The sequence below is a fragment of the Macaca nemestrina genome, chromosome 14 (genome assembly GCF_043159975.1).
Source record: "Macaca nemestrina isolate mMacNem1 chromosome 14, mMacNem.hap1, whole genome shotgun sequence".
In the NCBI taxonomy this organism is placed as follows: domain Eukaryota; kingdom Metazoa; phylum Chordata; class Mammalia; order Primates; family Cercopithecidae; genus Macaca; species Macaca nemestrina.
In genome coordinates this window covers 92,127,724-92,142,678 of record NC_092138.1, presented here as the reverse complement: position 1 = coordinate 92,142,678, position 14,955 = coordinate 92,127,724, and the positions used below count along the sequence as shown (strand labels likewise).

General features: G+C 49.2%; 1 protein-coding gene across 8 annotated transcripts in view; it reads right to left on the bottom strand.

Annotated features, from left to right (window-relative positions):
• LOC105487155 (gelsolin) overlaps positions 1–14,955 on the bottom strand; it is a 51,961-nt gene that overhangs the window by 17,580 nt on the left and 19,426 nt on the right. For all 8 annotated transcript variants that reach the window (XM_071078266.1, XM_071078268.1, XM_071078265.1 and 5 more), the window contains 5 exons: positions 14,006–14,210; positions 13,105–13,259; positions 5,203–5,364; positions 3,577–3,726; positions 2,032–2,121 (listed from right to left, as the gene is read on the bottom strand). In XM_071078266.1, the coding sequence (XP_070934367.1) occupies positions 2,032–2,121; positions 3,577–3,726; positions 5,203–5,364; positions 13,105–13,259; positions 14,006–14,210 (762 nt within the window). The remainder of the gene's footprint in view (positions 1–2,031; positions 2,122–3,576; positions 3,727–5,202; positions 5,365–13,104; positions 13,260–14,005; positions 14,211–14,955) is intronic.

The following is a 14,955-nucleotide window of genomic DNA, read 5'->3' as shown; positions in this document are numbered from 1 at the left end:
GCAATATTAATTTCTTAGTTTTGATAAATGCACCTGGTTATGCTAAGATGCTAAGGAGAAGCTGAGTGAATGGTATATCGGAACTCTTTGTACTATCTTTACAATTTTTCTGTAAACTTAAAAATTATTCTAAAACAAAAAGTAGACATTCAAGTTCAAAAAAAAAGTCTATCTTAAGAGTAGAAATTCAAAAATTTAACAATATCCAGTTGGCAAGGCTCTGGGTAAACAGGCACAGTCTGACTCCTAACTCCAGAACCAGTACTTTCGTTTTTTATTTTATTTATTTATTTATTTTGAGATGGAGTCTTGCTCTTGTCGCCCACGCTGGAGTGCAATGGCGTGATCTCGGCTCACTGCAACCTCTGCCTCCCAGGTTCAAGTGATTCTCCTCCCTTAGGAGGAGAGCTAGGATTACGGGCGCCTGCCACCATGGCTGGGTAATATTTTGTGTTTTTAGTAGAGATGGTGTTTCACCATGTTGGCCAGGCTGGTCTCAAACTCCTGACTTCACGTGATCCACCCACCTCGGCCTTCCAAAGTGCTGGGATTACAGGCATGAGCCACCACACCTGGCCCAGAACCAGTATTTTCAACCACTGACTCATTCTTCAGCCTGTGACCAGCAGTTCCTTGTCTAGGAACTTGCCTTAGTGCTATGCTGTACTTAGCACAAGTACACCAAGAGGGACTGTCTGTAATTGGAAAAGGTGGGAACATATTAGGATTTGCTTAAATTCTTACATTCATAAAATAGAATACTATACAGCTGTTATAAAGGGTCATGTTGAGATTTATTATCGAAAGATATTCTCGACCATGTTGAGTGGAAAAAAGAAGACCACAGAACAGCATGAATAGTTTGGATCCAGTTATATAAAACAGAAATGACTGGGCGTGTTGGCTCAGGTCTGTAATCCCAGCACTTTGGAAGGCTGAGGTAAGTGGATCACGTGAGCCCAGGAGTTCGAGACCAGCCTGGGCAACGTGACGAAAACTTGTCTCTACAAAAAATACGAAAGTTAGCTGGGCGTGGTGGGACCTATCTGTAGTCCCAGCTACTTAGGAGGCTGAGGCAAGAGATCGCTTGAGCCTGGTAGGCAGAGGTTGCAGTGAGCTGTGAGATGCCACTGCACTGCAGCCTGGGTGACAGAGCGAGACCCTGTCTCCAAATAAAAAAATAAAATGGAAATGGAAAAGTAATTAGGCACAGAAAGCTGTGGTTGGACAAAGATGTGTTCTCTGGTGAGGAGGAGAGGCTGATTTTTTAGCTGGGTATTGTCATTTTGGTAATTAAAACACATTTTAAAAATAATACTTTTTTTTAAACTAGTGAAATTACATGGACTTTTATTTTCTTTTTATATTTCGAACACTGCTCATTTTTTTTTTTTTTTACAATAAACATGTATTACTTCACAATCAGCAAAAAATCAATAATGTAGCAGTTTTTCTTTGGCACTGGGGGAATCCACATCCCTATTTTGTTGTTTTACTGAAAATACTTGGGGCACAACATAAGTGTGATTGAGCCTTCTCCCAGAGCTCAGCCAAGAGAGTTCCTTCGCTGGAGCTAAGCCTCAATTCAGTTGTGAAAATCACAAGAAAGAAATCATAAATAAAGTCATTATCTGTAACCCACACCCGCAGCCTCCCCACATACACACCATTTCTGTAGTATTTCCCCAAGTATTTTCTAAGCTGTTTTCCCATCCATTTTCTCTGTGGACTCCCAGAAATCCCGCAAAGTCGACCATTCTGCTCTTCTTCCCACGTTACAGACTAGGAAACTGCGACTCAGAAAGACAGACCTCATGTGTGAGCGTGACACAGATCTGTCCGGAGTTGATCGCATGCTCTTAGCACAGGAAAGCAAAGGAAGTACACATGCGTCCACTGGAGATGTGAGAAAGCCGAGCCCCCCGCCAAAGGGGTGCTTTGCCCAAGGTCCCACGGCAGTGGAGTGGGGAAGACCAGGTCTTCCACCTCCCTGTCCTGACCCCATGCCCAGGCAGTGCATCTGGTGCTCACCTTGTAGAGCTTGGCCAGCTTGCGGTTGGCCGCATCCTCCTTGGCGGTGTCCTCGGTACCTGCAGGCAGAGCCGGCTTGGGGCCCAGCACCTGTAGGAGATAGAGAGATGGAGAGGAAGGGTGGCTGTGAGGGAGGGGCCAGGCTCCCGGGATAGCTCCCAGGCAGGCAGGGACCACAAGGGCATCCATTGTGACCCTCCCCATGGAGTCTGACCTCCTCCAGAGACATCCTGCGTCTGCTCACAAGTCCAGATCTCTCCATCAGAGGTCCCTTCCACCTTGTCCCCCTGACTCAGAAACTCCAGGAGAACACTCCTGCTCCTCTGCCTCCAGACGACTCTTCAGATGTTTCGTCTACCGGCTAATTGTGGTAACTACAGCTATTGAACACCTTCTACTGCCTGCCTTTAAAAGATCTCACTTCATCCTCGCACCCAGGCCAGGAGGCACAGATTATCACTCTCATTTTACAGAAGAGGAATCTGAGGTCTAGAGAGACGAAATCACCTACTCACACAGCTATTAGGTGGCTAAGCCAGAATCTGAACCGCCATCCCTGTGGTTTTAGGGCCTATTTTCACTCCCACTGTCCCTCCCAAGCCACGGTTCGTGTCCAGGTCCCTTCCCATAATAATAATCACCCTTCTGCTCTCTCCAAAAGCTGGAATTGGATGCCCCCAGAGAAGCAGGAACCAAGTGGCATGGAGCAGAGCTCATGGTCTCCTCCTTTTCCTGGTGGAACCTGCCTCTATTGATATGTCCTCAAAGCACAATGGCTGGCAATCCCATCATGTGACTAAATGGGCCAAAAACTACCAGGAAGAGTCAGAAGAGGAAAGAGGGGATTGGGGCTCAGTGGTCTCTTTCTGACCTTGTTCTAGCACCAAGCTGGCCCTCTGGGGATGCTGAAAGACTGTCCTCCTTAGCTCTGCAAAGGACCTGGCCCTCCCCGCTGGAGAATGCGGTTCACACTCCCAGCACAGCCTTGGGTTCCAGCCTCACCCCTCGGGGAGTCTGGGAGTTGTACAGGTAACTGATCTCCCTCACTCCCTAAAGTGATCAGGTCTGATGGAAAAACAGCCTCAGAAGTGAGGCAGGGCCAGCGTGGTGACTCATGCTTGTAACCCCAGCATTTTGGGAGGTTGAGGCAGGTGGATGGTATGAACCCAGAAGTTGGAGACCAGCCTGGGCAACATGGCAAGACCTCATCCCCACGAAAAATTCAAAAATTAGCCTGGCTTGGTAGTACTCGCCTGTGGTCTCAGCTACTCGGGAGGCTGAGGCAGGAGGATCACTTGAGCCCAGGCGGTCAAGGCTGCAGTGAGCTGTGATGGTGCCCCTGCACTCCAGCCCAGGCAACAAAGAGGAAGACCCTGTCTCAAAAATTTAAAAAAAAAATTAAAATAAAAAAGCATTTTAAAAATAAAAAGGCGGTTTATAGCAGAAGTTTTTTTTCCTCAAATTCACCTCAAATTGCCTACTGAACAGAAGAAAGTCATGAGCAGCGTGTCCCCATACCCACCCCAATGCGCACCCCACAGGCACCTGAAGCATTGCCTCGGGCTCAGCGCCCTCCTCAGACACGTGCACTCGGGCCCGGCCACTCCGCTCGTTGTCCCGGATGCCCTTGGACACCTGCGTGGCCTTCAGTCTTTCAAACCGGTTGCTGTTGGAACCGCACCACTGGTGGATGTCCTGGAAGACAGAGACCCAGGAAGTCAGTGTCCCGTCTTCCTATAAGCCCCGCCCAGTGACAAGGCTTGGGGAGTGTGGCGTGTGGTGTGCAGGCTCACCCTGTTCTGAGCTTGCCCACCTGCATTATTCACATACAATTAAGTGTGATCTGCATACACCAGGGGATGGGAGTGCATGAATTTTTTCACATACAACTACATCTAGAATGTGTGCAAAAATATTTGCCTGCTGAAGGGAATATAAATTGGTACAATCATTTTGGAAAACCATTTGGCCATAGCCACTAAAGCCGAATACACCTATCTCCTTAGGACCCAGAATCCTCCTTCTAGGCATATACCTGACAGAAGTGCGTTCGTATGTCCACCAAAAGACTTGTGCAAGAATGTTCAGAGTAGCACTGCCTGTAATAGCCCCAAACCAGAAGCCACCGCAAGTGCCCATCAACAACACAAAGGATACATAAATCGCGGTGCACCCACACAACTGAATCTTCCACAGCAAGGAAAATGAACAATCTATAACTAAATGCAACAATACAGATGCATCTCAGAAATGTAATGTTGAGCAAAAGGTAAGACATAAAAGAGCAAGTTTCCGTGTCTATAAAGTTCAGAAACAGGCAAAATTCATCTATGCTGTTGAGAAAGTTCAGGATGATGGTTGCCCTTGGGGTGAAGGCACCAAAAGGGGGTAACGGGCCTTCTAGGGGCTGGTGAGCTTCTGCTTCATGATCCAGTGTTATGTGGGTGTGTTCGCTTTGTGTAATCCATCAAGCTGTACACTCAGGATTCACACACTCTTCTGTGTGCCTATGATGCTTTAATAAAAAGCTTACACTAAATCAGTGTGTGCTCACGTTTGCACGGACATTATATCACAGGTATATATGCATATGAGCTTTGGGGTAGAATGGCCGTGTCCATTTGCAGGTCTGCACTCACAGGGACTTGTGAGACGAGTGTGTATGAAGCATCACAATTCTATAAGGTAGGCCTGGGTAAGGGCATCCCACACACATTGTCATAGATCACATGCATGTGCAACTACATGTATGACATACACATGCGGGACTTTAAGCAACATACCCGAGTATACATGTGTGGGCATTCATGATGGTGCACATGTGCACACCTGGTGGGCAAAAGTCTAGAGTGTTTGCCCATGACTTTTATGTATTTATAAGCATGTGAAAAAGGACACAAGATGTACGTACGAACAGAAGGTGCCAGGAAGTCTATATGTCAATCAAAGTCCAAGTACACACTATACCCATGGTGTGTGCTTGAGTCTACATTTGTGGGAGTCTTTGCACACAGACATATCTGTACGTGGGTCTCTCCGACTCATGAACAATGCTGGTCCCCGTGATTTGCCCATCTGTGTCTATGCATTTGTTCATGTGGATGTTCCCAAGTCCATGGTCAGGCCAGGAGTACCTCAGTGGCTCCTGGGAAAGGGGAAAGCAGGACTCACGTTGCCCAGGTCCAGGATGAAGCAGTCGCCATTGTTGAAGCTCTCCCAGGACACAGGCACCTCGGTGGCACGGACCACACGCCTACCTTTGACCTGGAAGAGTCTCTGCACCACCACCTCGTTGGGTACCACGTGCTTGAATCCCGATGCCACACCTCCTTTCTGTGGGGCCAAAGAGACAGCATTAGCCCAGGGCAGAAGGCCCAGGGAAGCTGATATGGAAGAAGGGGATAGAAATGAGGTGAAGGAAATTCTGGCTTGTGGACCAGTGGCTTTCCAGCAACACAGCAATTCTCAGTTAACTCAGGACTTTCATACCATTATCTTGTTTGAGACTGGAACATTCTGATGCCCATTTCAGAGTAGGAAACTGAGGTTTAGGAAAGCAATAAAATTTGCCCAAGGCCACACAGCTAAGAAGTGAGAGATTCCCTGCCCACTGCATCTTTCTGCCACCCCTTTGAATCCTATACTCCACTAACAAGGACCCCTGTAGCCACTTTCTAAATCAAAAAACTGCAACAATTCCTTCCTCAAAACCAGCATTTCCCAAAGGCACACTAGTCCCCTAAGACATTCTGCAAGCAGAGTTCCACAGTCAAATAAGCATAGGAAATGCTTCTCACTCACCCTTTCTGACTGTTATACAATGCACATGTGTGTAATAAAGGCTCTGTCAAATCCTATGGTGGATACACCTGCTTGCCTTTTGTTTTATACAGCATTTCCCTATCTTATTGATTCAAGAACTGCTTTTCTTTCTTACCCACTTTCTTTTTTCTTTCTTTCTTTTCTTTTTTTCTTTCTTTCCTTCTTTCCCTTTCTTTCCTTTCCTTCCTTCCTTTCTTTCTCTCTTTCCTTCCTCTCTCTCTCTCTCTTCCTTCCTTTCAACAGGGTCTCACTCTGTCCAGGCTGGAGTGTACTGGTGTGATCACAGCTCACTGTAACCTCAAACTCCAGGACTTGAATGATCCTCCCATCTCAGCCTCTCCAGTGGTTAAGACTACAGGCATGAGCCACTGCACCCAGCTTATTTATTTTATTTTATTTTATTTTATTTCTATTGTAGACATGAGGTCTCACTATGCTACTTAAGCTGGTCTTGAACTCCTGGCCTCAAGCGATCCTTGGGTGCTGGGATTATAGGAGTGAGTCACTGAACCCAGCCCAAGAACCACTTTTCTTCACCGTATCCTGCCTCCAGCTTGAGTGTTCTGCAAAAGCCACTTTGAGAGGTACTAATCCAAATCCTTCTCATCCTTCAAGGCTCTTCTGGGAAGTCTTCCTGGATTGTTCCGGCCACGCCACCCTTCTGCTTTGCTGGATTGTTCCGGCCACGCCACCCTTCTGCTTTGCTGGATTGTTCCGGCCACGCCACCCTTCTGCTTTGCTGGATTGTTCCGGCCACGCCACCCTTCTGCTTTCCCCTATGGTACCGCAGCAACTCCCACCCCGCAGTGCCTTCAAAGCAGCTGAGGGTAAGGGACAGGAGCCCCGCCACAGCAATGCTGGATGGCTTTGGGTAAGTCACCCGCCCTTTCCGAGCCTCAGGCCTCTCCTTTCTGAAGGGGAGACACAAGCTCCTGCTCCCTGACCCTCCGTAATCATTACTGCATCCCAGAGCAGGACATTCAGGAGAGCATCCCTGCTGCAGTCACAGCTGCCCTCACTCAGCAGCAAGCCAAGGAAAGTCAGCTGGGCTTTCCTGTGAGCAGTCCCCAGCTCCGTGCCCCAGAGTTGTCAAATCAGAGTTGTAAAGGTCCTTCTACAGCACCCCACTTTACCCACGGTAAACTGACGTCCAGAGAAGTGAAGTGACTCACTCAAGGGCGCTCAGCAAGTGTGTGGCCAAGCCAAGGCTGGAAACCTTGTTTCCTCCTCCCAGTCGGGTGCTCGTCTCCCGGCTCCACACATGGGGGTGGAAGCAGAGGGCTTCCACTCAGGCCAGCAATGCAGCCACCCCATCCAGGGCCCCTCAGTCCACTACGCTAAGTCTAATTCTAGCCACACAGACTCGAGGAGGGCAAGGGGCAAAGGGAGTCCATGTACATTGGGCTCCTGCTGTGTCTTCCCATAGTCAGCAATATATGTGTTTGTGAAATGATGATGCCCACTGTGCCAGGCATTCTTCACGCATCGCCTGCAAGGGAGGCATCATTGCTCCATTGCGCAGATGAGCAAAATGGGGCCCACAGGTGATGGGACTTGCCCAAGATTATACAGATGGTAGGTGGTGGAGCTAGAATTCAAACCCAGGCGTGTCTGAATCTGTAAGATTCACATTCTTCTCTCAATATCAAGTTTTCTTTCTATTTTCTTTTGAGACAGAGTCTCGCTCTGTCACCCAGGCTGGAGTGCAGTAGTACAATCTCAATTCACTGCAGCCTCCGCCTCCTGGGTTCCAGCAATTCTTGTGCCTCAGCCTCCTGAGTAGCTGTGATTACAGATGTGCATCACCATGCCCAGCTAATTTTTGTATTTTTTGTAGAGACCAAGTTTCACCATGTTGGCCAGGCTGGTCTTGAACTCCTGGCCTCACGTGATCCTCCTGCCTCAGCCTCCCAAAGTGCTGGAATTACAGGCATGAGTCACTGTGCCAGCCAATATCAGGTTTTCTTAGAGCAAAGATCACTCAGTCATCCAGGATGGGAGGCAGGAACAAGCCACTATTCAGAGCCCTCTTTCAAGTAATGGATGTTTTTGGGTTGCCAGTGGCTGGAGGACCCCCTGGTGTCCCTTCTTGGTCTCAGCTAAGGCCTTTCAAGATTCCCTTGGGCCTAGCAGGGCAGCCAGTGCTCACACAGCTGACAACTTGTCTTTCCACCCTGCTTCCAGAGCCCCTCCAAGGGAGCTGTGGGTTGGCCATGCTATGACTGACCTCGGTGCGGAGCAAGGGGTAAGACTGTGACTTCTCCTGAATTTGCTGCCCAAAACTGGGAAGCAAGACAGTAACTTTTTCCATCATCAGGAAGGAGTGAGTTGGGACTCTGGGTTGAGAGACCAGGTCTGAGGGGGCCTGAGGGCTGGATGGCCATGAGGCCTGGGATTGGAGAGCCAGGCAGAGTGCAAAGGACATAGGTCAGGGCAATGCAGCGGGAGCGCAGAAAAACAGGAGGGTTCTGAGAGTGATGTAACCAAGACTGCCCGGAGCAAGTGAGGAAGAGCAGCCAGGGAAGAAAATGCAACAACCAATGCTCACCTGCACTCAGCTGTGCTTACCTGTAACAATCACAGTGGCTGCCACTTACGGAGCTTTGCCAAAGCTGGGGCACCTGCTTTAAGTGCATGCAATGAAGTCCTGCCAACAAGCCCCTGAAGCAGGAACTATTAATAATTATCCCACTTCACAGGCGAGGAAACCAAGATTCAAAGAGATTAAGCATTGTGTCCAGAGCCCAGTGCTGGGCGGCAGTGCTAGGTTCTATCCCCAAGATCCCCCTGCCAGGGACCCAGCCTCATTCAGCTGTCAGCCTAGGAACTCCTGACCACGGGACTTCATTCAACTGGACATAATGAGAGAGTGGATGTGCAAACCTTTTCCAAAAGGTGCTAGAAGGACTCACTAACTGTTTCTATTGATTCCTCGGAGACAAGGAAACGGGAGCAAAGAAAAAAATTGTACCCCTCTAAATACTCGTTGAAGTATGCCTTTCATTTTTGTCATTAAAATTTTTACCCTAGTTTTTAAAAAGGAAAAGGGTTGCTTTATGTCATAAATCTCACTTCTTAAAAATTCTCTGTATTTACTTATAAAATAATTCTTTTTTTTTGAGACGGAGTCTCGTTCTGTCGCCCAGGCTGGAGTGCAGTGGCACGATCTTGGCTCACTGCAACCTCTGCCTCCCGGATTCAAGCGATTCTCCTGCCTCAGCCTCCCGAATAGCTGGAACTACAGGCAGCCGCCACCACGCCCTGCTAATTTTTGTATTTTTAGTAGAGACAGGATTTCACCATGTTGGCCAGGCTGGTCTCGAACTCCTGACCTCAAATGATCACCCATCTCGGCCTCCCTAAGTGTTGGGATTACAAGCGTGAGCCACCGCACCCGGCCTTATAAAATAATTCTTGATGTTGAATTATTGCAGCCATGAGTTTCCTGATTAATTAACTCCTCTAATTTTACTGCTCTAGGAAATTAGAATTGGAAAGATTAATTAACAAAAATAAATTAAAGCAAGCTCTTAGAAGACATCAGTGGATCTACAAGGGCAGGGGAAAGAAGTTTTTTGAAGTTGTTCCTGTTTTTGACTATAATCTTTAGCACTGATTGTTGCTTTCTATGGTCTAATCATTAGGTGGGCAAGATTGGCATCAAATTATCTGAACAAAATTCTATAGGATAAATTGTTTTAAAAGCCACTTTCCAAATTAAAGTGATTACATATATATGCATCTGTCTATCTATATACGTTCAGAGAGAAAGAAATTAGCCACTATATGCTATATATCTCCAAGTGTAGAATCATGTTGGGGGGGGCTTTTATTTTCTAGAACCTATATTTCTGTAATGTTTGACATTTTACAATAAGCTTATATTACTCTTGTAGTCAGAAGAAAGGAGAAAAAAAGCGAAGAAGATTTACATGAAAACAAAAGTTAAACTGTTTCTAAAACAAAGAAAAATGAATTGATCAGGCTTGGTCCCCTCTACCTTCTAAACTCAGAGCTCTTTATCTAAGGAATAGGAGGGAGGGAGGACAGAAAGATTCCAGTGATTCTATGGGTTCCCAATTGTGTTCCTCAGGTCCAAGGGCTCCTAGGTCTCTGCACAGCCCAGATTCCATTTGAACAATGGGTTTCAAATAACCCAGCCCCAGGGGGTCTCCAGGGTTCAGTCCAAAAATGGGGGTCTGGGGAGTGGGAGGAGGAGGGTCGGGAATCAAGGGATTCTGAGCTCTCTTGCAGGGCAGTGACCTACGGATTTGGGGGTCATAGAACAAGAGGGCCAAGCCCCAAGTCAGCCCTTTCTAGTGGCTCGCTGTCCCCTCCCTGCCCCTTCTCACACTCCGAGGACAGAATTGGCTTAGAGGAAGAGGCTTTCACAGGAACAAGTCTTGCGTAACAAGCCCTGCTCCTCGGGGATCTATAATTGATGAGGGCGCCGGGGCGAGAACCTTGGCCTGGACCTGCCAAGTGCGGGGGCAGCCTGAGGACTTGCAGAAGGTGGTAAACAGGATCAGCCCTGGGCCTCCCATTCGCACCAGGAGCCAGCGCCTTTCAGGACGGAAGCCCGAAATCTGGGCCCAGCTGGAGCCCAGATCGTCAAGTGTGATCCAAGAACGTCCTGGAAAATCATCAAGAGTCAGGGAACCTGGCTATCCAAGTAGATCCCAGGCCATATCCGAGCTAGATCAAAGATCAGGGAACCTTCAAATGTCGACTCTGAACCAGGTCTGTGCTAGGCCCTTCACGCTTGGGTTTGCACCCTAATCCAATCACTTACTAGCTGTGTGACCTTGGACAAGTTGCTTAACATCTCTGTGTCTTAGTAGCTTCATTTATAAAATGGTGCTAACAGATACCCTACCTGTTAGGGTAAAATGAGTTAAATGAGTAAAGCACTCAGAAGAGTCCCTGACACACAGAAAGTAATAGATAAGTGTTCAATGATAAGCACCTTTTACCAGCTGTGTGAACTTAGGCAAGTTAGTTTACTCCTCTGAGCCTCAGCTTCCTCATCTATGAAATGGGAGCATTACCATCCACCCTAAAGGCTATAGTGAGAATTAAATGAGATCTTGTAGTCAAGGCTTAATACACGGTAAGGGTTCTTATCATCCTTGTTTATTTCTAAAAATCCAGGGAGCCTATGACCTGCTCTGCAACATTCTCTGACCTGGAAAATCATCCTTCCTGTGTATATGAGAACTCTCATATTTGTAACCATGTTAGACCGTCAGGTTATGCCCTAAGAAACGGTGACTAAGACAAGATAGATTAGCAAACACCTACTCATCTATCTCATCCCTGAACCCCTCTCAGAACTGAGCACTCCCTGGGATCCCACCTGTCACCCCACCTGGAGGCAATGGATTGACTCTTCGTGAGCCTGCCAGTCTCCCCAACTCCTCGGGACACTCTCAAGGGCAGGGACCCACCTTCTTCACTTGGGCACCCTGGTACCCATCACGTGGCCTGGCAGAGGCAAGGGAACACAAGCCTGGTTTGAATGTAGCTTATGTGACCCCTCTGAGCCTCCAGTCTCATCTGTAAAATGGAATTGGAGTTCCTTACCTCCCAGGACAGTTGTGAGGCTGAAATGAGATAACCTATATTCCCGGTATCATGTCTGCCACAGTGTAGCAACAACAAGCCGGTGCTGCTGTTACTGAGGCTCAGTGAATGTTTGTTGAATGAATGATGAATGGAGGATGAGTGATAACACCCACCCAAAGATACACGACTTGCCCAAAGTCTCACAGCAATTACAGGAGGTAGCCTTGCGACCTCGATCCCAATCTCTGTGATTCCTGGGCAAGTGCTCTTTCCACTTCTTGCTCCAGAAGTTGCAAAAAGACCTGGTCCTTCTGCAGCTCAGGGACCCGGCTCCCAAACTTCTTACCTCTCCTTCTGCAAGGTGTCAAGGCCCCAGAAAGGACTGCAGGAAGAAGGCAGAGCTGGACAGCTTAGCAGGAGGAGCTCAGTGCAAAGGGAAACTGGCACACAGGGGGCTCCAGGGAATCCAACCCAGCCCTGCCCAGCCCTGGACTGTGGTTCCCAGGACACACCCTGCCTGTTGCTATCTGAGTCTCAATGATGCTTTCCCATCATTCAATCTCTTGTGCCTCACCAGGGCAGACAACTTCACCCTCCATTGACACAGATGATGCTGAGGTCCAGAGAGGAACAGTGACTTCTCTAAGGTCACACAGCACATCAGCAGCACAGACAGGCTTGAACCCTACCCTAGGACCCTGGTCATTAGAGGTTTGTTGGTTTAGTGGAAAGAATGCTGAGAGTTAGAACATCTGGGTTCTAGTCCTTGGTCTGGCACCAATTCGCTGTGTGACTCTAGGCCAATTGTTTAAGCCTTTCTGCGTCTCAGTTCCCCTTCTCCCCCAGTAAAATGAGATTTGGACTCTGACATTAAGGCCCACCTGGCTGTGAAAGCCTGTGATCCGCCTCTCTGTCCTGACCAAGGAAAACCCCAGCTTTGTAAAACTACAGTGTTCCCAGAGCCCTTCCAGATGGCCAAGCCCCACGCAAGGCATTTCCCAGCCACCCCTGCACCAAATCCTCTCCCAGCCCTGTAGGGCAGGTACAACTGGCTCTCAGGTAACCAGAGAGGAAAGGGAGGCTCAAGGAGGTCAAGTGGCTTGCAGGAAGTCACCAGCATATTAAGGTGCAGTCTCATGGAGCTCCCAGTTTGGCCTTGCTCTGCCCCACCTGGCTAGGAGCTTGGGAAAAGAGCTCCGTCTTGGTCCAGACTGCGAAAAGTTCAAGTTCAAAGGGGATTCTAGTGAACAGAAAGAGGGATGTGACTAGCAATGCCCTATTAAATACCTAATACGGGGCCTTCTGTTCACAAGGCCCTAAGAATTAAGGGGTACCAGAACAGGACCAGGCCAAAGCCCCCTGGGGCCTGCAAGAAGAACTAGCTTTCCACCTCTGGCCCACTCCTCACTGTTGGGGGCTAGGAAAACAACACTATGAACTTACGGGGAATTTTCTTCTCCCCATTTTAAGATAAGGAACCAGAGGCTCACAAAGGCAGTGTGATTTGTCCAAGTTCACACAGCTAGAAAGAGGCCAGGATTTAAACACAACATTGGTTGACTCCAAAGCCTGACCTCGGATCGGTCTGCCCACCGCATCACAAGGCCGAAAGATAGATGGGCCTGAGTGAGCCCTGTTACTGGTGCATCTGTCCCTACTGCTCAAGCAAGGTGGGGCCCAACCCACCTTGTATTTCAGGCCAGACTTGAAGTAGCCTAGGAAGGTGGCCGACTCGAAGCCCTGGACCTCACGGTGCTGCACAGCCCGGCCGTTCAGGTAGTCATCCAGCTGCACGGTAAAGATGGCGGCCGCCCCGCTCTCATCCTGGCTGCACTCATTGCCTAGGGGACATCGGAACAGCATGAGCCTGGTTTCCCAGAAGTACCCCAGACCCCTGGGGAAGAGGAGGACGAGGAGGAGGAACCCCAGCACTGCCCTGACCTAGCTGTAGAAGCTGAGAAAGGCCTTGCCTTCTGTGAGCTTCAGTTAACCCATCTGTATAATGGGACGATGGACCTCATTTTTCTCTAAGCATCCTCCCAGCTCTGTCACATTCCCCTACATTCATTCTCAGCCCTCCTGAGTGTAAACTCAGGACTGGGAGCATCAGCTCAATTCACAGATTAGGAAACTGAGGCTCAGCAAGGGGGCAGGACTTATAGCATCCCACAGCAGAGGTGTGGCAGGGACTCCAGGCTCCTGACTCAAGGGCTAACTGGGGAGTGCCTGGAGCCGGGCCAGGGAGGTTGTGGCGGGGCCCAGGGTCTCCAATTCACCCACAGTTCTGAGTGTCACAGTAAGGCGTTTAACCCTCATGACATTCCTGTGAGATAATGCAGAGCTATCATCATGTCCACTCCACAGGGACATTGAGTGACTTGCCAAAGGGCAGAACGTGAGTCAGGGGCAGAGTGGGGGTGTGAACTTGGCCAGGCTGGCTCTAGAGTCTAAGGGCACAAACCACCAGTCAAGGGCCCGGCGCATACTAGGTGCACTCAATAATCAGTTCCCTTCCTGGGGACCACGCCTCAAAGGTCTGCACTGTTCAGAACGGGCGCTGGGGCAGGGGCTGGGGGGCCAGCCTCACCCAGCCAGTAGTGGAGGTCGTACTGCAGATTCCCGTTCCTCAGCTGCACTGTCTTCAGGATGACGTAAGCATCGCCCGTGAAGAAGTCTCCATAAAGGTTGGTGGGCACGGGCACCAGATCAAACTTCTCCACACGCCAGATCTGCAGGCCAGGCTCCTTCCCTGCCTTGAGGAACTCGGGGTGTTCCACCACCATGCTGTTGGGCTGGGAAGAGACAGGGCAGAGCCTAAGCAGGGGCAGGGTCCTGGCAGGGAAATGCCCCGGGCATGAGGGAGGGCGGTTTCCAGCACCAAGAGCATCTCACTTGAGCCTCCTGCTCTCCCCACGCCCCAGGCAAGTCTATCCCCTTCTGAGCACCCTGCCTCAGTGAGTCAACAAACAGGACAAGAGTTTTATGCTTCAAATCCTGTGCCCTGGCCAGCATCTGTCCCTCCTACTTAGCCCTCTTCGGCTTTTTCTGGTGATGGAGGATACAGAGGGCTCTACCTCCCTGCTCCCTTCTTTTCTTTTTCTTTTCTTTCTTTCTTTTTTCTTTTCTTTTCTTTTCTTTTTTTTTTTTTTTTTTTTGTGAGACAGAGCCTCGTACTATCGCCAGGGCTGGAGTGCAATGGTGCAATCTCGACTCATTGCAACCTCTGTCTCCCAGGTTCAAGCAATTCTCCTGCCTCAGCCTCCTGAGTAGCTGGGATTACAGGCACGTGCTACTACGTCTGGCTAATTTTGTATTTTTAGTAGAGATGGGGTTTCGCCATGTTGGTCAGGCTGGTCTAGAACTCCTTGACCTCAGGTGATCCACCTGCCTCGGCCTCCCAAAGTGTTGGGATTACAGGCGTGAGCCACCACGCCCGGCCTCCCTTCTTTTCTTATTGCCAATTGGATGTGATAACCAAGGCACAGAGAGGCGAAGGGACTCTGCCGGGGGACCTCCAGCTAGGAAACAGCGTAGCAG